The sequence below is a fragment of the Vigna angularis genome, chromosome 8 (assembly GCF_016808095.1).
Source record: "Vigna angularis cultivar LongXiaoDou No.4 chromosome 8, ASM1680809v1, whole genome shotgun sequence".
In the NCBI taxonomy this organism is placed as follows: Eukaryota; Viridiplantae; Streptophyta; class Magnoliopsida; order Fabales; family Fabaceae; genus Vigna; species Vigna angularis.
In genome coordinates, this window is record NC_068977.1 from 9,813,907 (window position 1) to 9,840,846 (window position 26,940).

The 26,940-nt window shown below is 34.0% G+C and overlaps 2 protein-coding genes across 2 annotated transcripts; one reads left to right on the plus strand and one right to left on the minus strand.

Moving 5' to 3' along the window:
* Window positions 1–6,975: 6,975 nt before the first annotated feature.
* LOC108344457 (uncharacterized) lies at window positions 6,976–8,181 on the minus strand. Its single transcript, XM_017582898.2, has one exon. It carries the CDS (start codon window positions 8,064–8,066, stop codon window positions 7,164–7,166), a length of 903 nt encoding a protein of 300 aa, XP_017438387.1. The 5' UTR covers window positions 8,067–8,181; the 3' UTR covers window positions 6,976–7,163.
* Window positions 8,182–24,540: 16,359 nt separating this feature from the next.
* Window positions 24,541–25,149, plus strand: LOC108344456 (uncharacterized). Its single transcript, XM_017582897.1, has one exon. It carries the CDS (start codon window positions 24,541–24,543, stop codon window positions 25,147–25,149), a length of 609 nt encoding a protein of 202 aa, XP_017438386.1.
* The last annotated feature ends 1,791 nt before the right edge of the window (window positions 25,150–26,940 follow it).

The window sequence follows — 26,940 nt, forward strand, 5'->3', positions numbered from 1 at the left end:
GAGATCAAAAAACAAGTATAAGGTTTATTGTCCAAAGGGTGGGTTAGAGATAACATGAGTGTGTGTGCTATGCTTGTGATACTTGTCCCTAAAAAAGATGGTTCATGGGATATGTGTATTGATTTTAAGGTCATTAATAATATATCCATTAAGTCTAAACATCTCATTCCTAGGTTAGATGATTTATTATATGAGCTTCATGGTTCCACCATATTCTCCAAAATTGATCTTAAGAGCAGTTATAATCAAATTAGAATCAAAGAAGGAGATGAATGAAAGATTGCCTTTAAGTCCAAATTTGGACTATATGAGTGGATTGTCATGTCCTTTGGTTTGACCAATGCTCCTAGTACTTTCATGCATCTCATGAATCATGTCTTAAGACATTTCATAGGTAAGTTTGTAGTGGTCTACTTTGATGACATTCTCATTTATAGTGTATCTAGATGACCATTGCATGCATGTTACGAGTGTTCTTCAAGGGATGAATCATTGTTTGCGAATATAGAGATATGAATTTTTATCATGGAGCAAGTAGTTTTTCTAAGATTTGTCATTAGCTCCCAAGGAGTTCAAGTGGACTCCTCCAAAATAGATGCAATTAAAGAGTTGCTTATTCCTCAAAACTTCAAGGATGTGAGGAGATTTTTGGCCTAGCTAGTTTTTATCGCCACTTTATGCCTAATTTCTCTTCTCTCACTGTTCCTTTAAGTGACATAGTAAAGAAGGATATAGGTTTCAAGTGGGGGGATGAGCAACAAAAGAGTTTTGAAGTCCTTAAAAACAAGTTAATTCATGCTTCCATTTGAGCCTTATCTGACTTTTCTAAGTCATTTGAAGTTGAGTGTGATGCTTCTAATGTACGCATTAGAGTTGTACTTCTTCAAGAAATTCATCATATTGCTTATGTTGATAGGGGGAGCTATGTATAGCTGAACCCATATCTCACATATGAGTTTTTGATGATGATAAAAGAAATGTTTTATAGTTTCTTGTACAACAAAATGACAAAACAATTGGTTGATTATATCTGTGATTGTGCATGAACTGTTTGGTACATGTATTCATTGATTGAAAATGAATCATTAGTTGAAACACATTGCACATTGCATATCTGATAGAAATAATTGATTACAATTTTTTATAATCTGTCAAATTTCTTCAGATTTCTGTTTATGCTTATCAGAGGCAAAACAACTATGTTTTAACCGATTACATTAATTGTATAATCGATTAAAGCACGTTGCTAGGCCAATACATGCTTGCTGAGTGCATTGAAGTGCTTTGAAAGGAAAATGTTTTCAAATTTGCTTAAGTATGAAACTTAACCGATTACATTATTTGTCTAATCGGTTAAAATGAGTTTTAAGTGAAAACTATTTTCTTGAAAAGTCATAACTGTCAATAACGGTCATATTTTGAATGTTGTGGCTTGTATGTTTTATATAATCGATTACATGCATATTTTAATCTGTTAAATCTTATGCAGATGTAAAATTGTTAAAGCAGAAGGAAAAGTTTAACAGATTACATTAAATGCCTAATCGATTAAATTGCGTCAGAGTTAAAAAATCTATAAATAGACGCATTACTCTCTAATCTCAATGATTTTGATGATCTTAAACTTTCATAACTAACTTGGTTGTTGAGATTTAATTGCAAGAGCGTCCTGATATTGTTGGAGAATCAAGATTGCTTAATTGGAAGGAAATCCATAAAAATTCTTCCAAGATTTGAAGTGTTTTCATATTGCTGATCATTCTGCACATTGTGGTGTATATCATATCAATGTTCATCTACAATCTGGTGATTGTGTTTCCCTGTTGCTGTGAGAAGAGGACTTTGTAAGTTCTAGTTTCTCAGAGTTGGGATTGCTCTAAGGTGACAAAAAGTGGGGATAACTTTTTGGGTTATGCTATAGGTGATATTGAGTTGGGAAAGGAGAGTACATTTGAGAGGGTTGGTCTATGTATTTCTTACTTGTAAAATTCTATCAATATAGTGGTTCCCTTCAACTCAGGTTGTTGAAGGAAGACTGGATATATGCTTGGCTGAACCAGTATAAATTTCTAGGTTGATCTTTCTATCCCTTCTCTTTTACATTGTTCAAATTCTTGTTTGATTGCATTCCAAGAAAACTTCAAAGATTTTAAAAAGCTTTTTAAAGGGGAAAACCAATTCACCCCCTCCCCCTCTTGGTTGAGACAATTAGCCTAACTTTTTCTACAACTTACTTTAGTGAGAAGTTCAAGAAGAGTCACCTAATTTATTCCACTTATGACAAGGACTTATATGCTCTTATTCGAGCCTTGCAAACTTGGCAACATTGTTAAAAGAGGACAAACTCCTCTATAGAACCCTTGGTTTTGAAGTTTAATTAAACAACATGAAACAAAGAAGTCTAGAAGAATAGAAAACAAACACCAAACACTAGGACAAACCATAGAAAACAAATATTAAACGATAATTCAAGTTAGAAAGAACGGGTATCCGCACAATAGGAAGTCTCATAGAATAGAAAACAAACTTAAGTTAGAAAGAACAGGTATCCACACATTAGAACAAACCATATAATAGAAAACAAACATTAAATGCTAACTCCAAGTTAGAAAGAATAAGTATCCACACAATAAGTCTAATTCACCAAGAAGAAAAGATATAGATGATCTTTTTAGAAAGAAGTCTAACACACAGAAAATCAATGAGATCAAACTAGGTTATGACACTAGAAACATAGAACAAGCATAAACGTAAAAACTAACTAGATACAACATAAGAAAAATAAAAAAAGACCAGCTAAAGAAAAGCCTAAGAAAACACTTAGAAAACAATAGGATTGTAGAAACACACACAAAGCATTAGAATAAGGCCAACTTATGAAAATCTTTAAGATTGAAGAAAACATAAAAACACCTAGACGCAATACTAAACGACTGTTAAGTCAAAAGCGTCTAAGAGAGTTTAAACTAAACGGGTAAACTTACTATACACAAAGGATATTCGGTTGAACTCGCGGGACAAAAATAGTGTCAAGACAACATCTTTCACAAAAAAAAATTAAAAAGCAAAAACCTAAAACATTAAGGAAAAACATAACATGCTAAACGTCATTGCTCTAAAAAGGAAAAATCACAAAAAGCGTTTGCATCAGTCTAAACGATACCATCAACTAAACTGTTACTTCGTCCAACGATGAAGTTCCTATTCAACACTTGGTATCTTTAGAAGAAGAGCTTAATTAAACGCTATCTCAACAGTACATAGAAAATGAAAAGCACTTTGTTGTTTTGAGCAAGCATTAAATGACATTAAATATTCAACGTTCAAAAACAAAAAAAATGATATATGATGAATGAACTACACATCAAAACCCTAAACAAGATCAGTAGTAGGTGTCAATAACAAGAAAGACATTCAAAGAATGTTCATGTCTTAAGAAATCGTGACATAGTACCTACGTCGAAACATATAATGAAAACAAGTAAAACATTAATCAAGAAGGAGTCTCTTACAGATTAAACAAAATCAACTACAAATAAAACAATAGAAAACATAGAATGTTGAAAAAACACTAAAAGCATTTGAAAACATCAAAGCAAACCGAAAATAGGACATACATGCAATACAAACTTCATTTCTATCTTATACAGGACGATTACTACAAACGTTCGTCAGCCTCATTTTATAAGAATCAAAATGAACGTTAGAAAGAAGAAGATAAAAGAAGAATGAAATATTCATCAAAAATTGTCAATGAGAAGTCAAATTTACATAAAGTAACATTAGCATAAAGTAACATCTAGTTAACTCATGATTAATAACTAGTCTAATTGGAATAGCCAAATTATATATAAAATATTACGGATAGGAATAACTTCTATGTTTATATTTGACTAGAAATTAAAAAAAATGCATTGAGTCGAAAGATTTATCATGCATATAATATTGAGATGAAAGTTTCTTAATTTAAACTAGTTTATTTAAACTCAATTGGAATAAAAAAACAATTATATTGACGTTATAGTATCTATAAAAAAAAAGTTATAAAATTCATACATTAAGTTTCTTGACTTGCTTACAATAATTTTATTTAGTATTTTTTTATTGGGTAATTCTTAGAGGTTAAAATATTACAGGTAGAGAAAAAAGGTGTTGATGCTAATGTTACACGTGGTTGGTAATTAGGATTATACAAAAATCTGTTATAAATTGGCTTTTACGAGATAAGCATGATTTTATAGTTTATTATCAACAATTAATTGCTTGAACTAATTTTTATTTTCTCATTTTATGTCTAGCAATCGATTAATTTTAAAACAAAACCTAATATTGCAAGTAACCATAGTACTTTTTATAATTTTACTATGAGGAGACGATTATTTTAAATTATTCAAACACGGATAGGTTATCTCCAAACCACTTTTCATCAAACATATTCAAACACAAAATTTATTTCATATAACGGATTATAATACTAATAATTGGATATATATTGTAATTCACAATTAATATAATAATCTTATTAATTCAAACCGCATGGTATTTTTTAAATATTGTTTTATTTTAAAATGAAAAAAAAAAAAGAGTCATGATAAGGTAATGAAAAACAAAGCTTATAATAAATAAACAGGAAGACACAAGTTACAAAATTATCGTAAGAGATATTACTAATGAAGAAAAAACTTACTTTACTTTTTCTTTATCATCAAAGGATTTTTTTTTTCTTAAGTAGAGTATTGGAAATATTTGAACCTGTATTCAACAAAGAAAAAACTTATAAAATTACTTTGATCAAGAAAAATTATTTATGTAAAAAATTGGAAATTACAGAGTAATTGCAGTTTGTAAAAAATACTTTTTTAAATAGTATATAAGTATCTTACATATGAAATAATTTCATTCGTACAGGGAAGAATATGCACATTGTGTGTATAATATTAAAATTCAAGACTTTATTTTAAAGGAGTTAAATCTGTAAATCACATAAAATAACCATTAGTTAACTAATAGTGTCTTTTGAAATATATTAAAATTAGATTGTAACTCTTTAGATATTGGTATGCATTTAGAGATTGACTTATTAATTAACAAGCTCTACATCGGTGTGTATTGTAGGTTACTATTTTGTACTAAAATTAATATTAAAATACGTATTTTTTTTCCTTGGATTGATATATACAATCTCAGTACATGTGGAGTATTAGCAAATGATAAACAATTCTGTAAGAGAATTCAAATTATAATAACAATACTAAAATACGTAGATATAGTATATTATTGAATTTATTTTGTCAAGTTTGATTATATAGAGACTTTTGGCAATGTTATACAATTTCGAAGAGAATATAGTTAAATTTATATAGTATACAGTTTTTTTTTTTTTGTACAGGTAAATTTAATAGAGTAAAAGCGAACTTTATAGTAGTCCATAACTAAGATAAAGAGAGAATGCAATGAAAATGTAAAATAATTAGGATTTTATTGAATTACAAATGATCATATACGATAAAGTTATTAACTTTTATAATAAGAATTTTTGTTGGCATGACAAGGTATTCTTAATAGTTAATACAACTTCAATAAACTATATTTGAAGATGACAAGTTCACGTGATGGCAACAGATCAAACTCAGTACAGAGTAGTAAGAAACAACACAATTACAGCATTTTAGTAGTTTCTTTTCAATAGAAATTTCACTTGAAGTTGACTCGTGACTAAGACAATGAAATAACATTCATACCATGATCAGATAAATCATAGATTATAAATTATTTATAGATGTAAAAAAGAAAAATAGAATGCTACTAAATTAATATGGTTATTGCTACTAATTATTTTAGTATAAATAACTCTTAAATTTTAATGACCAACACAATTCTAATGAATAAATCATTACAAATTTGATGTTAATGATTCAAAAAAAAATAAATCAATAAAACATCTTATATCTCCTTTTATTAATATTAATCATCAAAACATTCTATAAAATGAAAGCAAGGTTTAGATATTACACTGAAACTTATCCATAAGTCAACTCTGATAGGTTGTTATAAAAAGCTACTTTAATTTTCTCTAATAATAACAAGTCAAAAGAAAAATTATATTTGAAGTCACATTTAACTATAAGTAAAACAATATTTTGTGTTTTAAGTTGGAACTTTTGCATTTCATTTCTTATAAAAACTGAGTTTGAAAGTAAAATATTAAATATAATATGATAAAAATAATAATGTTTTATAAACAGTAATTGATCTCAAATAAAAAACAAAAATAGTCATCAAATAACCAAATAAAGTTTGCTATGCTGTGAAAGAAAAGATACACCAAGAGTAAATTCCATTGCTTTTAGAACTCTACCTAACTTCCATATGCCCCCACTTAAATAAACAACAAAGTCATACACGACAGTCACAAAACTCTCTATTCTTCATATTATTCTCTCCAATGCACACACAAGCAACTTAGTTAGTCATGCAATAAGAGAATGATATACATTGATAGATAGATACATACGTAGATATTACTACCATTACTAATATATGCATATATTTACCAAGATTATTCTTAGTCGCAAAGTCTTGTAGCGACAACATAGTTTGCACACACTTCTTCCCCTAATATAGCTTTAGTTCTACAAGACACGGATAGCACAAAGCACACCACTTTGCAGTAGCACTTTGCATGTTTAATTCCCATACGTTTCTACTTTTCAGCCCTCCCAACTCCCAAGAGAAGACTAACCAAAGAGTAAGAAGCACCATCCCAATCCCAATCCCATTTCCAACCTTCTTCTCTTCACTCACCTATCAACTCAATTATTTTCTTCTATCAAGATATCTTTGTTCTCTTCTCCCACAACATCTTGATTGAGATCATTATAAACGACAAATATCCTTCTCCAACTATTTTAAATAAGGGCGTTACCTAAAAACCTTTTATCCTGCCAATTTTTTAACATTTTCTTTAAACAGTAGTAGCAGTAAATACTGACTGGAATAATACCTAACAAAACAGGTCCTTTTGCAGAGAGGAGACTTCAACTCAATTCACAGAACTGGAGCTAGCAAGTTATGTAAAGGTGTGTATCTATATATAAAAGGATACATATATAATAAGGTCGAGTTTGCGTCTCTGGTTTTTCTTTTCTTTTTTTTTTCTTTTTTCAGAGACCCAAACTCAGCGCAGCTTTCACGTCTAGCCTCCATGCAAACCCGCCACAGTCCAATCTCCAAACATCACACGGCACCATCTTCGTGCACTTCTCGTTCCGCCACGTGTACTGCAACCTCACCCCGCAGGTGAACGCCGGGTGAGAGTAGCACCACCAGGCAGCTCTAGCGCTATCCTTCACCTTCAACCACACCACGATATCCTCGCTCGCCAACATCCTCTTGTACGCCTCATTCACCCACCGCACCCTCAAACTTCCGTCACACACAAACCCTGGACACGTGTCGCTCTCTAGCGTCCTCACCTTCTCCGCGTCCGTACAGCCTAATCCTCCACCTCCATCCCCCATGCACGTGCTTATCACGCTCTCCACCGTCACCCAAGACTCCGCCACCTTCCCCGCCGCAACAAGATCTGAACCCTTTCCTCCCTTCCCTTCCTCCGCCGTCGCACACGGCGCCTTCGGATTCCGATTCTCCACGATCTGAATCTTCTCCACCGTTAGGTCAAGATCGACGTTCTTACACCACGAATCTCCGGCCACCGAGTTTCCTCCCGGAGCTTCCTTCTCCGGCATCAACTGCAACGTCACAACCGCCACGTCCGACGACTTATCAATATCTTTACCGCTACCGTTAACGATACTACTACTATTCTTTCTCACGTATCCACTGTTCCTCCGAATCCTAACGTACTTCCTTTTCGGTCTCTTCCCGAGGACTGACACGCGGCTACTCTGACTTACCTCTCCTCCGCCGCCGCATACTGCGGCGGAGGAACCTCCGGCGACTGGTTTGGGCGCGATCGGCCGGAAACGGAGCATTATTCTGTTGACGTGAGAAGCGGCGTTGGCGTCTGCACAGGCGGCCAAGCTCCAGACATCTCCACCGTCCATCACGGTCACGGAGGGAGGAAACAAGAGGTAGCGAAAGCGAGAGTTAGATCTTTGTTTCTCTCTCTCTTGGTTTCTCTCTCTAGCGATTGTTTTGGGTTCGGTGCTGAGAGATGGAGCGGAAGCGATAATGATAACGGCAGCACGGTGGCTGGGTGAAGGAGCGCCACGTGTCTAGGTTAACCGAAGGTGATTGGAGCAAATTTAGTATGTTACTTATCTCCTTTCAAAAGGACAAATGCTACCTAGAGCCTTAAATACATTACGGTATTATATAAATCATAAAAAAGTATTTATTAATTTGTAAAAATGTATTTTGTAAGATGAAAAATGTTAGATTTTGAAAGAAAAGGTGATAATGTGGATAGTAAATGTTGGAGTTAAAAAGAGTAAAAAAGGATTTAATTTGAAATGTGAAATGGTAAAATAGGAGGAAGTTGAGGGTGGGAAAAGTGGCGTATCTGGGAGGCGTTGTGATTGGCCCACGGCGATGGGAAGGAGCCAATGAGGGAGGAGAGGGTGTGCAGCACTCCTGGAAAGAGAGGGGGTACGTGGCCTCTTTGCAGGGAGCAGCACACCACAATATTCTCGTCTTCGATGTGCAAATCACTTTCCTGTCACATCACCATCACACGTGCACCCTTTCTATTTGCCAACAACAACCATTACTCCCTCCCACTTTATCTTTTCTTTCAACCAACACACTCTTTTTCTATTCAAATTTTTCATTTCTTCTAATTTTAACCTTTCAAATACAACTTCATTTATAAAAATCATTTATTTTTTATTTTTATAAATCACTTCTTTTATAAACAATATAATTATAACTTAATAAATAAACTAATGATAAAATTTAAGTTTTATATTTTAAATTAAGGAAGAAGAAAATTGAAGGCAGTGTTTGATTTCTGGGTGAAAATAAAATCGATAAGGGAAGTTACATTGAGACAACATCAACAAAAATACGGAAGCATTAATCAAGCAAAGACCTTTTGATATCCCAGAAAAATCTAAACAGCCAGAAGAAAAAAATAGTTTTGGACAAATTAGAACTTTGAACTTTGACACATCATGGATACACTAAAATTGGCAATGATCGACATACGCTACAAATCGACAACCTATATAGACATCTACAATGGTATTCGGTGTGAGTAACATATTATTGCACAAAATATCTATAAAAGTTCTCTAAAACTCTATGTCTTATAACTAATGAGAATGCACCATCATTTTAACTTCTAGTTTAATTCATCTTTTTCATATTAATCATATTTTAGTGACATTTAAATTATGTTTTGATTTCTATCATCTCCGTACTTCTGCATCTCTTTTCATTGATTTAAGCTGTTTCCATTTTTCGTTACAAATTTAAAAAATAATAGAAGTGATTAAGTTTTATTTACATTTTTTCATAGTATAAATATTTATCAAATAATAACGAGTTTAGCACTTGTTTTGATGGTATTATTATTAATCTATAAAATTTTAAAGATTATAATCAAAATAGAAAGTTGTAGAAAATGGTTAGGTTAAATAAAAGAACTCTCATTTGTATTTATCTTTTTTAATTAAGATATATATAAAATCTATTTTCACCAAAACAGTAAGAATGTGACGTTGGGTGAAAGGATTAGCTACTTATGAAGTTTCTAAATTAAGAAGACGGATAGATATATGTAAAATTCATTTGAGAACTTCAAATAAGTTAATGGATTTTATAAAGAGGGAAACTCTAGTAAAGGTCTAGAAGTTGAATATAGCCTTTCTTGTACATTGTTAGATTGTTTAATAAATGTTATCTTTGCAAAGTAAAACTATGATTCAATTCTAATTTGTAGTGAATTTTTACGTTAAGTCCAATTTATAGTTAGCACTTTAGTTTTCACTAACAAAAAAAAGTTGCTAATTATTCTTGATTATAGAATATACAAACTATTTATAATTACCCCTCATTCACCTTCAAAGATGAATAACTAAAATATTTTTACTATGTATTTGGTAGGTTTTAGGTAGATAATTCTCAAAAGGATGACATATAGATGACTACCTTAATAACTTATAGTAAGAATGTAACTCTTTCTACTTAAGAGTACTTAAGAGCATAGCATTTCAATTACCACAATTCATTTATTACTTGGCTCATCTATATTAATGCAAATCCCATTTAACTACCAATAATAGGCTTCGATCATAAGGAAAACATAACATTCAAATGAGGTGGCATTTTTCAAATTACAAACAAGGTATAGGCTACGGTTCATATAAAATCATAGCCTATACTAAATTAATCATAATATATGCTACAGTTTCTTAGAGAATCGTAGCAATACTTTGGCTACTAGAGCATATACTACAATTTTACGAAAAATTATAGCCTATATTGTCTAAATAGGATAAATTTTAGAAATTTTTTACTTGTCTATGAGTATTCTATTGAAGCCCCCATTGCTCCAAACATGCTCTTCTTCTCCTCCTCCACCAAAGAGAGGCATTTTCTCACATTTCTTCATTCTTCCTTGCTTACATTTAGGTTCATTTTTCCTTTGATTCCCAATTTTTTTCATTTTTGCTTTCATTTTAGGTTTCTAAGTGTCGCCATTACTACCATTGCATTTTGGAGCGCCACCATTGGAGTTCCCACTGTTCTTCATCATGTATTTGCATTTACAGGTTTGTACTCTCGTTTTGGATTTACCCAATGATACTATCATTGTTGGTTTGGGTTATAAAGGTTCCTATCATTGTTGCATTGTTGGGTTTGTGTTGCATTGTTGGGTTTGTGTTTCGAAGGTTCTCATTGTTTCTTCATCTTGCTACTATTGTGTTTTTGGGTTTTTGTTGTCGACATTGTTGTTTTTGATGCCCCAGTGAGCTTCTAATGCTCTTAGGTTCCTCTCTTGGATTAGTGGCTTAAAAAATTTTACTATATTTTTTTGTTTTTATTATTTGAAATATTTATTATTTTAATATGTGGTTTAATATATTTTATTTAATTTTTTTTAATATATTTACTTTTTGATTAATATGTTGAATTAATTATATTTTTAAACGGTTTATTGTATGTTTAAATTTAGTTTGTTTGGAAGTGTTGTTACATGAGTTTTAGTTTCTTTTTTGAGATTCAATACGAAAATTATGTAATATCTCCTATTTTTTTGAAAAACTTATATATTTTTTTATATGTAAATGATCTTGAACTATCCAATTGGACAATTGAAGAATATTACATACTTTTTAATAGTTTATTAGTGAATATATATTTTAATATACATATATTAGACTTCATGAATATTTGATAACTTTATTTTTTATTTATCTTCGAATGCATATTGATTGTGGTTGATAACCATTTACATTTCATGTAACTTAAAAGACCAATGTGATATGTTGGAAAAAGATTGTAAAATTTAAGAAATATTGTTTACAATTGATATGTATCAATTAACTAAAAAAAGTAAGTCTTTTTTAATGGGATAGAGTCACACCTTGAATACTAAGTTAGGTTGATAATTCCTTTAGGGGATACTGAAATTGTCCATACAATTTTAGTACATATATGTATGGATTGGGATTAGATTAATTCATTACACATCAGTGTTGAATATGAGAGAGAAGTAAAAGAATTTATACAATTTATGCATCGCAGCGAGGTAGAAGTGGCGATGAAGTTAAGTTTGGATGTCCTTATGTCAATTATTTGAATGGGAGAAGGTTGAAAGAAACTGAAATTAAGGAATACCTTCTATGTGATGGTTTCCTTTGAAGTTGTATAACTTGGACATGACAATAAAAATTAATAGACTTTCCATTTGTTTCCAGAATTGAAGATGTTGTTGATTCCACCATAGAAGAGGGATTGGATAAAGACCGATTAGAGGACATGGTTTCCAATGTTGGTATAGAATCTTTTTCCTAAGTGCATGTGTATGAGACGATGTCAACTGATGTAGAGACATTGTTGTATGTCATTTCAACTAAGTTCACACTGTTAAAATAATATAGGAGATCGAACAAAACCAAGAGGGTGTGAATTGGTTTAAAGTTAAAGTTTCAACTTTTCAAAAAAATTTGAGCTATTTAAAACTTTTATTTAATGAATCCTAAGTTTATATCAAACTATAGTAATAAATATCTAAGTACTAATATTATAGAAAATGTGTAAAAATTAATTTTTCTCATAAGTAGCATAATAAAGAGAATAAGGAATAGAAAAAGTCACATACAAATTTTATACTAGTTCATATCAAAACAGATCCTACATCCAATTGCAGCTACTTCAAACAAAGTGATCATTAATTAGTATCTTGAATTTAATATTACAACCATTAATCACAACTGCAACATGAAAAATCATAATCAAGATAATAAAGGAAACCTTCTTTACGAAAACTTACAGAGAATGATAAACTACCTCTCTTGAAACCATAAGTGATGAAACTCGCCTCCCTTGAATAACCACAAGAGATGGAGACATCTTCCTTGAAATACCACAACGAATGAAAACACACCTTTCTTGAAAACCATAAGAGATGAAGAACACTTACCTTTACAAACCTGAAGGGATTAACCACGCTTGTAAACACTAACAGCAACAACACCGTGTCACTCAAAAACACTTCTCTTGAAACCCAAGATATGAAAAACACCTTCCCTAATAAATCACAAGGAACGAAAAACATCTCCCTTGAAGGGATGAACCAAACTTCAAAACCTAATAACGACAACAACACCTTATAACACAAGAACACATTTCAAGAAACATAAAAGCTACTATGTATGTATGTTTGTGTGTGTATGTATGTGTTTGTGTGCGCGCGCTTGTGTTTGTGTGTGTGGCGTGTGCGTGTGTTATTCAAAATATAATAAATATACAAGATAGATTATATGTAACTTATAATTTATGTTTTATTACATTTGAGGGTTGATTTGAAGTATTTTAAAAAATATATTGTTTAAAAAATTTAGGTTTAATTGATTCGGAGGTCCCTATTTATGCAGATTTGCGTCAATTAGGTCCTCGTATTTTTAAAGTGCTCAATTTTGTCCCTATTTATGTAAAATTGAGTCAATAATGCTCTTGCCGTTAATTGTTGTGGACGGCGTTAAATTTTTTGCGTTGTGGCATGCTGAGGTAGCATTTACTAACCATGTGGCACAGTAAGAACTCATTACGTGGAGTTATTTTATTTTAAGTTTCAAATAAATTATATTTAATAAATATAGTCCTCGTAAATGAAGAGATTTTAAAGCTCATACATGTCTTAACCATTCTAAATTCAACCATAAAAAAATCTCTATATTTTTGTTTCCACAATCAATCAACTGCACAATCAACTCCACAATCTCATTAGATAGAAAAGAAGAAAACCTAAAAATGGTTGAATAGCCCTCTTCTACCGACGCCCTCGCCCTCTTCCGCCGCACCTCCGCCCTACACACCACCTCCCACCTCTCCTCCACCTCCAGAATCGCCTTCCTCTTCCTCCTCTCTGGGAAACCTTCTTCTCACCCTCCCACACCCACCTCTTCAACATCTACATCCACGCCTACCCCCCAATCCAACTGCCTAGTGCACCTCACATGCCTTACAGTCTTACAGTGTTTTCTGCTTATGGCTTTGGCTTCTGGGTTTATGAACTTTTAATGTGTTTTTATTGATGAGAAAGAAGTGGAAAAAAGGAGTCAATTTTTCTTCTATGATAATTTATCTCTCACTAGTGAATTGGTTGATTTATCTTTGCACTGGATTATTCAATTCCTTTGGTGGTTTTGGCTTCTGAACATCGCTCCTGTGGTCACTAATTCTTCACGCACGCCACATGTTTGTAAATTTGTCTTAATGGTACTATCATATCTCTACTACCACCCTATTCCTTACACTGTAATAACCCAACGCCACACAACACATTTCTTATTCTCTTTCTCTATCTCTTTCACCTTCAGATTCTCCTTCACTCTCTCATCTTCCACTTCTGCCACTCACCACCCTCTCCCCCTCGACTTCTCCCCATCCCAACTCCTCGACCTCCTCCGCCACCAACACCGTGCAATGTTTATATGCTGGTTTTGAGTCAACTCAGAAGACTCTACTTGCTTCGCCGCTAACAATTTGCCGATTCCACCAAAAAATCAATGATAGATGACGCCAAAATCGTAAAACCAAACTTCATCCCACAACTAATTTCTCACTATAACCCTATTTTCTCCCAATTTCGAACTAGAACGAATCCACGAAAAACCCTATTTTCCCCAATTTTCTCGCACACTCAAAATTTGACCCCAAAATACCAAACTTAATCCTAATACGTTTTAATTTCATTTCCATAAATAAATATAATGTATTTTTTTTATTAAATTTACCATATTTTAAAGTTTTTAAAAATTTAAAATCAAATAAATCCACGTAATGAGTTGTTACTGTGTCACATCGTTATTAAATGTTACCTCAGCATGCCATTAACGCAAAAAATTTAACGTTGTCCACAGCAATTAACGGCAAGGGCATTATTGACACAATTTTACATAAATAGGGACCCAATTGAGCACTTTCAAAATATGATGACCTAATTGACGTAAATCTGCACAAATAGGGACTTCTGAATCTATTAAACCAAAAATTTAATAATATTATTACTATAATATAGCCTAAAAAATCCCATTGTACAAAACTAAAACTAAAAATTGTACGATTTAAAGTTTAATTGAATTTAATTACAAACAAAAATTTATATTAAAAATAATACAAAATTTAAAGAGAAAAAAAGGCATGTACATTCTCAATTTATAAGAGGTAAACTTTAAACCTAACTCAACCTAACAAAAATGGTTAATAGGTAAGACTTGCACCTATTTACATATTCTAAATTGGTTTTATCTTCAGTCGATGTGAGACTCCTAACACACCTCCCTCATGGCAAGGAAAATGCATATCGATTATGATATTATACATTAATGGATGGTTCGATAACAACTTGATTACGGCTGGAATAATTCAAGGATTATGTCGGTCATGGTCGTAGAGAGAGTTTTTGGGATTTTGAGTGTTTATGGTTTCAGAGATAAGGTGCTTGAGAGTGAGGGTGAGAGTGTTCGGGATTTCAGAGAAAAATTAGAGGGCACAAAGACATTTGGTTTCCTTTGGCGATTATGTTTATGAGGGGCAAATGTGGTTTCTTGGAATTTAAACAGTTGGGGTTTTCAGGGTAATCAAGGTACATTTAATGAGGGTTGTACGATTTTGCTGACATGGAGATTTTGAAAACTCCTTTTCTTTTCCTAGATGATCTTTAATGGGCCAACTAGTTGGGCTTAATGCATCAGGCCTTACGCATGTATGCATCTTATCTTTCTTGTGTTATCATTTTTATCTTATCTTCAAGCTTTCGCCTATATATAGCTTTTCTTGAAAGATAACTGTTAGACTAGAAAGTTGACTTTAGGAGAGTAGGTAGTTTTATGTAGGAAGTCAAAATTTAGTTTACGTATATAGGTTTGGAGCTTTATCATAGCCTTTACCAAAATTAAGCCTGTACGATGTGACAAAGCAAAAGGCTTTAAGGAAAACATTCCCAGAATGTTCTTCGTATCTCACAACGCCTTTTTCTTAGATGCAATGATTATGATCATATCTTTATACTTTAGTGATTTGATCAAATATTAAGAACAAATTATACAAGCATCGAAGCACTTTATGGTACATGCATTAAATATTTTGAAATTTCATAAGCGTTTAGACTGTATTGCATGTTTTAAACATTTTATCATTTGCTATGTCATTCATAAATGCATCGATTAGTGAAACTTATAACATGTATAATCATCAGATGGTATAAACATTAGATGCTTCTTCACGGATATTTGTGAAAGGTAGCATTTAACGGTCATACATTAGACGATGTATTCTTAAGACACTTTGCTTGAGATAACTTTGTATTAAATAAAACTTTCTTTAATCTTTAGTGTTATAAAAGAGATAAACTCTCTTGTTTATGAAACGTTAGCTTGTTACTCAATTAAAAGGGTAAACGCTTTCTTTTCTTAGACGTTGCTCATAACTTTACTTCATTAGACAGTTCAATCCAGAAAACATTATCATAAGCTTTTATAAATGTTTATAAAATATTTCTTTCTTAGACACTATTTCTTTAAAACAAATTTTCATACACAACAGTAGACAGTCTATTCTCTTGACGATCTTGTCTTAACAAAGCAAGTAGAAGCAAAATTGGGGATAACAAGGGAGCTCAAAATCTGATCACAAACATGGGAATAGTCATAAGAAAATCCATATAAGACCAATAACATATTTTATAGGTACGAAACAGTTGTTTTAAAAATGAGTGAATAATATATTTGAGAACCATTCATAATTGAGCATCAATTTTCAACTAATGAAACGTTTTGCTACCATCAATAGAAGGCGCACTTTGGGTGAGATGATCAACATATCCCTTACTCTTAAGCTAAAGTTTAATGTTTGTTGTCGAAGTCTTATAATTAGTGTCATGTAATGTGTCAATGGTTAGATGCCCATTAACATAATTAGTCTAAAGTTTAGTTAAGCTTAAAATTCACTTCTTAGCATGGTATCAAAGTCATGAGTTAGAGTCTATCCTAGTGAAATTTTTTCTTTGTTAGGTCTATTGTTCCACTTGTTATCAAGTCATTATCATACCACTCATTAATGTCTAGTCGCACCCTCGAAATGTATATGTCTTTGCATGAGTAGGGTGTATTGGAAGTTTTCCATCGACTAAAGATAATGTCAATTTACAGTATATAAGTAGTTGTAAATCTAACTTTACAAACTAATTTTGTAAGATTGAGTTAGACTTAAAATTTACTTCTTAACATGATATAGAATATATAGTTAACTTGACCAAATCTTATAAGTAAAGTATGATCTATATATTAAAAGTCTTTTTGATAAAAGTTTAAGTAAGAATATCCCATTAAAATAAATAGTAATATGAAAAAGATACTCGCAATTAAAAATACTTACACGAAAAAGAAAATATACCAAAGAGATTAATCATATATTCTTAAAATTCAAATATACCTATCATATATAAAAATAAGTAAACTCATGTGTTAAAATTTAAAATTAAAAATAATATTAATTTAATTACAAACCGAAGTTTATATTAAAAATAATACAAAATTAAAGAGAAAAAGGTTCTCCACATGATCGATGTAGAAAATAAAAGTCCTTTAAACATGGATTGATAGAAATGGAGGTGTGAGTCCCATTTTCTCGGCTTTTGCACAAGAATGGGCAAATTTGCCTCTTATATTACCAAAATAGGCAAAGTCAAACAAATTTACGTAAATGGGGAAGTCGTGGGGGGCCCAAACGACTTCAAATGAAGAAGTCGTGCCCCCCCTGCACGACTTCACACTGTTCATAGCAACAGTGTTGAAGTCGTGCACCCCAAAAACGACTTCAAGACTTTGTAATCGATTACAATGTAATGGTAATCGATTACAGAGTGTTGAAATCATGACCACCCTGCACGACTTCAAATTTGTATGCCACCAAAAGCACTGATAATCGATTACAAAACATGTGTAATCGATTACCAGGTTGTTTTGGTGCAAGGCAAAAGAGGACGCTCGTCCAGGCAGAAGCGGACGCTCGTCCAAGCAGAAGCGGACGCTCGTCCAGGCAGAAGCGGACGCTCGTCCAGGCAGAAGCGACGCTCGTCCAGGCAGAAGAGGACGCTCGTCCAGCCAGACAGAGAGAACGCTCGTCCCGAAAGCTAAGAGGACGTTCGTCCATCTAGCTAAGAGGACGCTCGTCGAGATGCGCTCAGTGGACGCTCGGTAGGAGAAGTGGACGCTCGTCCATTTTCAGTGAACGCTCGTCCACATACAGATCGTCCGCCCGGCGCGATTTTTCCAGAAAGTTTCACGCAAGAGTGCTTCTTCCAACATAACCCACCTGGTAATCGATTACCAAAATGGTGTAATCGATTACCAGTACGTTTTCTGCCTTCACATTTCCAGTCTTGCAGGGGTCAGGATTTCAACATTGTGTAATCGATTACCAAAAAATGGTAATCGATTACAGGACCCAGAAGTCGTTTTTGGGGTGTACGACTTCAACACTGTTGCTATGAACAGTGTGAAGTCGTGCAGGGGGAGCACGACTTCTTCTTTTGAAGTCGTTATTACCTCCCACGACTTCACTTTTGGTCAATTTTTGCCTAGATCCGTAATAAATTCCTCATTTTTGCCTAGTATGGTGCAAAAGCCCATTTTCTCTCTGAGAAGAAACATGATAACACATTGTACAAATTGGTGTTGAGTGTGACGTGGAGTCACAGCAATGACAGTGAGTGTGTGTCTGTGTCCGGAGCAATGGCCCATGAAAGAAGGAGTGGTGGAGGGAAAAGAGGAGGAGAAGGACACCTGTCTTATGAAAGGAACAGGCAGCAATGGGTTTTCATTGGTTCATTTTGATTTATGGGTTGAGAAAGGGACCCTTCCACTAAAGTAAATCAAGTCATGTACCCGATGCTCTTCTTCAACCAATCATCTACCGCCAACCCTCTCTCGCCTCTTAATATTGCTGTCTCTTACTTCCCTCAATTTCTACGCTTTTTTTTAAACACATGCATTTTTTCTTTCACATCTTTTCTTTTCTTTTCTCTCTTCACCTCCTTCAACTTTTCAACATATCACGCTTTCTAAATTATTTTCCACAATGTCATACAGTTTTCACAACACCAAACTCCGTCCTCCTATAACTTCTTCTCCGGTCAATGGTGAACCTCTTAATCACTTTTCTTACCTATTTATCCTTTTTAAAATAGCTATACTCTCGTTTAATTACATCCGGTCAAAGGTTTATTAATTTCATTTTAATAATTTTTTTCTTATTTAATTAACTCTTTATACTTTGTATACAATAAGGATAATATTATTTTTTAGTGTATTTTCTATAGATTTTGGAGATGAATTAAAAGGGTACAATTAGATTTATGTATTTATTTATGTCGAAATTTAGTGTATTTTTTTAAATAATCGATTACTATTTATGATAATTGATTATTATTGTTAATAACAAAATAGTTCTTTAGTTTTCTGATCTAAACTTTCAAATTTTGAGTCTATATAAATTTTGTTTCCATAAATTTTGAACTATTCATTTTTTTTGTAAGAAGCTTAGTGTTGTTCCAAAGAAACTTTTTATGTTTTAAGAAAAGAGCTTATAAAACCTAGTGTTGGTAAAGTGCTTTCGTTGAGTGTGTCTAAGTGAGTGTGGACATCTATTGTGGCTATAGGAGAAGTTATCTATCATTTGTTTGTCAAAGGAAGTATTATTATCTTTTGTGTCTTCAAGAAAAGTGTTTTCGAACCTTATTATACTCTTTGTTGTTGTAAGTTGTGGTTATTTTTGGTGATTAGTTAATCCTTCTTTAGAGAGATTAATAATTGCATATAGGATCTTTTTTATCCGAACTAGTATAAAACTAACTTTACAACTTTATCTTTCCCTACTACAGTCTTTATCTTTATTGTTCTATTTTAAAGTAATATATTTCTGTTATAAAATCAATTTATTAAAAGAGAAAATTATTAAAAGACACATTTTTTATTAAATAAACCAATTCAGTCCTTTATTGGTTTTGTCTACACGCGAATATTTTGCTGCACGGTTCTAAAAATTGGTATCAGAGCTTGCTTTAATAGTTTTTCAAATATTTTGAAAATGATGGGACAAAACCAAACCTTTGTTGAAGGTGTCTCTATTAACAAACCTCCTCTTTTTACTAGAGAAAACTATCCTTTCTGAAAGTATGGACGCAAATATTTTTAGAATATGTTGATATAGGTGTTTGGGATCTTGTTTTAAATGGACATTTTCTACCTACTATATTTGTGAATGACCTGCATGAACCAAAACCCTTTTCACAATGGATTGTGGAAGAGAACAAAAGGACTTAGTATGATGTTCGAGCCAGAAATATTATTTCTTTTGCCTTAACTTTGGATGAGTTTTACAAAATATTTATATGTAAAAGTGATCAAGAGATGTGGGAAGTTCTTTGTATAACTCGTGAAGGAACTGATAATGTCAAGCAAGCACAGAAGAACACTTTAATCCAGGAATACGAGATGTTCTAGATGCAACAAGGAGAGACCATATATGACATGCAAAAGCACTTCACTTATATTGTCAATAATTTTTTCGGCATAGGTAAATATTTTGACACTAATCAAATAAATATAAAAATCTTGAATTCTTTGAATAGGTCATGGTAACCATAGGTTACTACAATAACAGAGTTTCTAAACTTAGCAAGCATGTCAATGGAGGCTCTTTTCGGAAAGTTAAAAGAGCATGAACTTGAATTGGATAAATGAGGAAGAAGACTAAGGAAAGAAAAAGAACTTGGCCTTCAAGATTGAAATTACAAAGAACAAAATCCCCAAGAAGGATGAAGACTTAGATGACGAAAACGTGAGTCTAAGGATCAAGAAGTTCAAAGATTTCATGAAGTCCAAAGAAAAAGGACCATTTAGAAGTGAGGAGGAAGGAGAATCAAGGATCTTCTTCCAGGTACAAGTGTTATGGTTTTGGAGAAAGAGGGGATGTTAAGGTAGACTAGCCAAACCACAAAAAATGATGAAGAAAAGAAGGAAAATAAATCCTTATGAAGAAGAAAGCTTAGATAGCTTGGGAGGATAACAACTCAAGTGACTCGGATGAGCAAGCAAATTTCTGTCTAATGGAAAACCATGAATCCTCTAGAAGCAAGTAAGTGTCTCTAATTGTAAGAATGATTATGTAGAATTGCATGATTCATTACAAGAATTATTGGATGAATCTAAAAAATTGGATGCTGCTCGTTAGAAATTGAAAAAAGGATTTTAAAGAATTACAACTTAAATTTGAAAAAGATCTACAAGAAGTTGTTTTGAAAAATAACATTTTAGACTTAGAAAAGAAAGATGTTTTAAATGTTGAATGTGATTCGTTGAAGAGTTACATGTTTGATATTGATATTCTAGAAAAGTTTCTTAAAGAGGCAACTAAAAACAAAAATGTTGAAAAACCTACACTTGAGAAAAAGGTTTTCAAAAAACAAAGTGTTCCTAAAAGAAAGAACCCAATTAAAAGCACCCGTAAGGTATAGGTTAAAAAGGGAACTACTATTTTTAGAAATTCAAATAGTGTCACTTGTTTTTATTGTATGAAAAAGGGTTACACTTTAAACAAGTTCAAAATCAAGCATTATGATGTTCATAATGAAAAATATGATGGATGCATGTTATAAAATGATTTTGGACCCATATAAGTTGTTAGGGACCTAAAAAATCTTGTTCGCTTTGTTTTGTAGGAATCTTCAAAACCTAGAAAGTTAATGTGATATCTTGACAGTGGATATTCAAGATACATGACTAGAGATAAGAATAAATTTGTCAATTTCCAAATAAAAGAACAAGGCTTTATCACCTATGGAGACAACAATAAAGGAAAGATTCTTAGAGCAGGTGATATTTGAGGTGTATATATCTAAATGATTAAGAATGTATTGTATGTAGAAGGGCTAAAGCATAACATATTTAGCATAAGTCAACTATGTGACAAAGGACTCAAGGTAACCTTTGAACGTGACTATTTCACCATCCATCAAAACGATTCAACTAAGATTGCATTAAAAGGTTTGAGACATAATAATATATATTTGATCGACCTTGAAAATGCATCTTGTAGTAGCATAACATGTTTGATTGATAAGGCAAAAAATCCAAGGTTATGACATGAAAGAGTTACTCTTATTCATATTAAATACTTGAATAAGTTGCTTAGTAATTGGTATGCTAAAGTAATATTTGAAAAAGATAAACTTTGGACGGCATGTTAAAAAAGAAAATAAGTTAAATCCTTAATTTACTCGAAAAATATTATTTCTACATCAAAACTCTAAGAACTGTTGCAAATGGATCTATTTTGTTTTTTGAAAACTTTTGTGACTCAACTTTTTGTGCACCTAAAACTTCTCAATAAAATATAATTGTAGAAAGAAAAAGTAGGTCACTGGAAGAACCAATTTACCATCCATCTTAGCTTTTGTCTCCACACAAACATTTCGCTATATTTTCTAAGACAATCTCATTTTCACCTATATTTTCTCTAAAATACACTCTCCTAAATCCATTTTAAAAAACAAACATATCCTTAAAATTATCAATTTAATTTCTCCTTATACATCAACAAGTAACTAATATAATCATATAATAGTAAAATAAAAAATATTTATCTTTTCATTTAAGAAAAACGAAAAACAAAAAAAAAATTTAGGAACTAAAATGAAAATAATCATTGGCTAAATTTTACTTATCTTTTGTATGAGTCACATTAATATAGAACAAAACCTTAAAACATGGATGAGTTATATGTACAAGAAAACCAAAACTCAGATTTTAAGTGCATAAAAAATATATTTAATCTTAAAATATATAATTAAATAATTTCTTCTAGTTTTATGCTAACAAAATAAAAATCCATGATTGGGTGGGGTGACCATTGAAAAATTATGTGAGGTGAAAGTATGCGATGGTGGATGAGGAAGTTGGAGAATGTGGACACGTGACTTGGTTGCGGACCACGTGTCAATTCATCTTAAAAGTGCTTGCCCCAACTTACTTCTCTCGTCATCATCTCGAGTCATAGCGCGTCTTCTCCACGCCCCAATGAGAACGCAAAGAGCGCAATCAACTTTTGGGAGTCAGACCGAAACGCGTTCGACACAAATCTTGTGAAATCTTAACGTTGCACCAGATAACGAATCGTAGTTTCCTATGCACTGCATGTTTGAGCCTAAGCATATCTTCTGCTAGATATGTTTGTTGCGCCACTGCGCTCGACAAGGACATGTTTCTGTTCTCTTTCCAATCCTCAGAACTTCCCACGTTTGCTAATTTCCTGTTTCTATTTTAGTCACAGTTGAATGTAATGTCATTTATAGTTTTCTTTCATAATCTTAGGTTTTACATTTATAATAATGATTTAATATTTTATTTATATACTTATTGTTCAATGTGATCTTTATAATTTAAAAAAAAAGAAATTATATATGATCATTTATATTACATTAAAATTAATTTCATTTAGAAAATGATAAACTATTAACGAATACAATTTCTCACTTTCTTTACGCGTTTGTTATTCAATTCCATAACCAAGAATAGAAGTGTTTCAGTGTAAATGTTGAGGTCGAGATGCGGATATGATGAATGATGTTCTATCCTTTCAGCAATGCGGGTGTATCGTAGGATACCTAAGTCCACTAAACGGTCGACAAATAACCCAATCGACCGTCCACTAGGCCTTCTTATGGTCGTACCGTAGGATACCTAAGTCCACTAAACGGTCGACAAATAACCCAACCGACCGTCCACTAGGCCTTCTTATGGTCGTACCGTAGGATACCTAAGTCCACTAAACGGTCGACAAATAACCCAACCGACCGTCCACTAGGCCTTCTTATGGTCGTAGCACTTACAGTTTGATGTCGACTACTTGGTGATCGACATCAAAGAGTGATACAGTCTACTAAACGATCGACATATAACCCAACCAACCATTTTCTGGATTTTCTTATGTTCAACGTCGACCACTTAGTGATCGACATAAAGATGTCGTGACAAAATGCTCGCACGACAGTTCGCATCCGCATAGTTACATCAGTACATAAGGTGCTCGACATATAATGAGCGATATCTTAAACTTAAAAGGTGTAGCGGTTAGAAGTCACCAATTATGAATATCGGTCAATGCCATAAATCACGGGAATAAACTGACCCAGTATTAGACACGATCTAGCGGTTATAACTTCCAGAGATAAAATTTGGTAACCATCCGGACTTTCAGGTAAACGGTTTATTCTACTGTTTTAAATACACAAAGCACACAAAAAAAAAGGTACGTTTTTCCCCTTAGAGAAATTAAGAGAGAGAAAATTCTTCTTCTTCTTGATCACTTTGAACTGAAAAGATTCAAGGGATCCCTTATTTGACTTGAGCGTCGGAGTGCCTTTGCAGGTACCCATCCTATTTTCCCCTCGAAGAACATAGCACAGAGAGAGAGATCACATTAGCGGTGTCGCAGGAAGGAGCAGTTGAGATTTGCTAGGTTCGTATCTCGGTTTCACATCCATACTGAAACATTTTGGCGCCCACCGTGGGGCCGAGATTTGACATCCCAACGACGACCACCGGAGCTATGGAAGATTTCAACACTCGCGATTTGATCCAGCAACTGCAGACCCAGATCGAGGCACAAGCATAAACTATACGGGAGCAGCAAGAACTCCAGCGCAAGCAGGCGGAGGAGCTGGCGGCACTAAGGGCGCAACGCCCACCGCCAGAAGTATCTGCCTCTAATCGGCAAGATAACAATGAAGCGAGTCACCATGGAGGACCATCTGACCCCTTTGGCGGAGGAAGGAAGGGGCCTACTTCCATGCGCCTCACTAACCTGCTCCCATTCACAGAGGCCATCATGCAAGTGCACATGCCGAATAAACCTCCCCCAGCGTTGGAACGTTATGATGGCTCCGCCGATCCCGATAATCACTTGCGCAACTTTGTAGACGCCATGGCGTTCTACACAGATAATGACCCTGTCATCTGCAGAGCTTTCTCCTTATCCCTCAAGGATGAGGCCTTGGAGTGGTTCCACACTCTTCCACGGAATTCGGTAGATTGTTTTGCGACAATTGAAACTCTGTTCAGAAAACAGTACGCGACCAACAGAAAACTGGAGATGACTGCTGCTGAGCTTGTGAATACCAAGCAGGAAAAAGATGAAACACTAAGAGCGTTCATGCAACGATACAACGAGACGACCCGGCGTGTGAAAGATATCAATCACACCTTTATCATCAGCAATCTACCTTCGGGCTTAAGGCCAGGATATTTTGCGGAACAATTATATGCTGACCCTCCAGCATCTATGGAAGAACTGCAATCCACAATTGCAAAGTTCATCCGCATCGAGGATCTCCGGAATTCTCGGAAGAAGCAGCAGCATGATACCTCCAGTCATGATGTAAAGAAAACTGCAAAGTGATCGACCAACGACTATAAATCAGACCGACCGCCCTGTCAACACTCAATTTCGTCCGGGTTGATTAAATAAAATTTATTTTCACCAACAAAAGACATAAATAAAAAAGTACAAAAAAAAAGGTTTATAATAACAAAAACAAAAAAATAAATAAAATGGCAATAAAAAAAAAAGAATAGAGGACGTCCGTCCCAAGCGCCCATCTAGCGCTCCAATTGTTGAACGCTCGTTCATCTTCCACTGTAGTTATAGGACGAGCGTTATTGATCGTTCTCGAGGATCGTTCGTCCTCGGCATGGCGCGATCGTTCGTCCTCCATTGAGCGCGTTCGGTTCCATCCTTTTGCACTGTTCGACCGTTCGTCCTCACCCTTACGAAAGCGTTCGTCCTCCATTGCTTCAACTGTTCGTCCTATACCGTTCGACCATTTGTTCATTTTGGACGTTCGTCCTCGCCCTCAACTGTTCGGCCTCTCATGTTTACCATTCGGTCATTGTGTTTATTAAACGTTTTTTTATATGAACGTTCGGTCTTCTCAGTTGAACGTTCGGTCTTAAAATGTAAGCGTTCGGGAAACAATGTGTTGAGGCGTTCGTCCAACTCTTACCCTTTCTGCCGCTCGTCCTAATCACTTCGGCTCTTCTACCGCTCGTTCATCTCACTCCACCTACCGCTCGTGCATGCCACCCTTTATTCTGACGTTCGTCCAACTCTTACCCTTCCTGCCGCTCGTCCATAAGTGACTATTCAACCGTTCGGTCATTCATGCTTGTTTGGACGTTCGGCAATTCTTATGCTCAACGTTCGGTCTCCACTATTTGAACGTTCGTTCTTAATGTGGTTTTGTTCTCAGTTTAGCGAGCGTCCGTGCCGAGCGTTTGATCTGAATTAGATTTTGAGCGTTCGGTCTGTATCAGATTCTAAGCGTTCGGTCATGTAATCTGAGCGTTCGTTCATCTTTGTAATGGTCGTTCGTTTTGGTAGCTGGCTCCGTATCTGACCGTGCGTCCAAACGTTTTTATTGGTCTGACAGCGGAGGTTCCCACCTATCATCATTAACCTCCATGCTCCAACTCTTTCACGTCCAGAACAGCAGCTCCAAGACACACGCAGTAGTAAGCAGATTTTCCCAGGAACATATGTGTAAGTGGATGCAGTTTGGTCAGTACATGCACGTGAAAGTGGAAGGACATGGGAGAAGGAGAATAAAATGGTATTTTGATTACATGGAAGAACCACTTGACGAGAAGGCAGTCAATGAACACATATTGGAGAGCCCCACATGCAGCAAAATATGGAGAAAGCACGGCACATGCAGAAATGATGAGGTAAAAAAATATATAATAAAGAATGAAGAAATCAGAAATAATGCAAAGGGAAGCAAGCATGACCGTGAAGGAGAGAAGTGGAGAGGCCACCACTTGTAGAAAGAAAGAGGAGAACCCACGGCATACGGTCAGGTTTCAGATGGGAGGAGGTGGACTGCACCACATGAAAAGCAACAATATTGGTGAGCACTAGAAAAAAGAATGAAGTGTGAAACCAATTTCTTATACAACCAACACGGCAGGACAATTGTGAGGCACGTGGTGAAAGCAAGCACGCGGCCAGTCTGAAAAACCACTTACAATATGGGTTTCTGGCAGCATTTTAAAAAAGGGGAAGAGAATCATTTTGCTGGCACTCCCACCTGAGTCTGTCTTCCACGAGCGTCCATCTGGAGCGGCTGCCCATCTCTCCTACTCTGTAAAGTTACCTTTTACGCCATTATTGTATTGGGGTTTTCTGATAAGC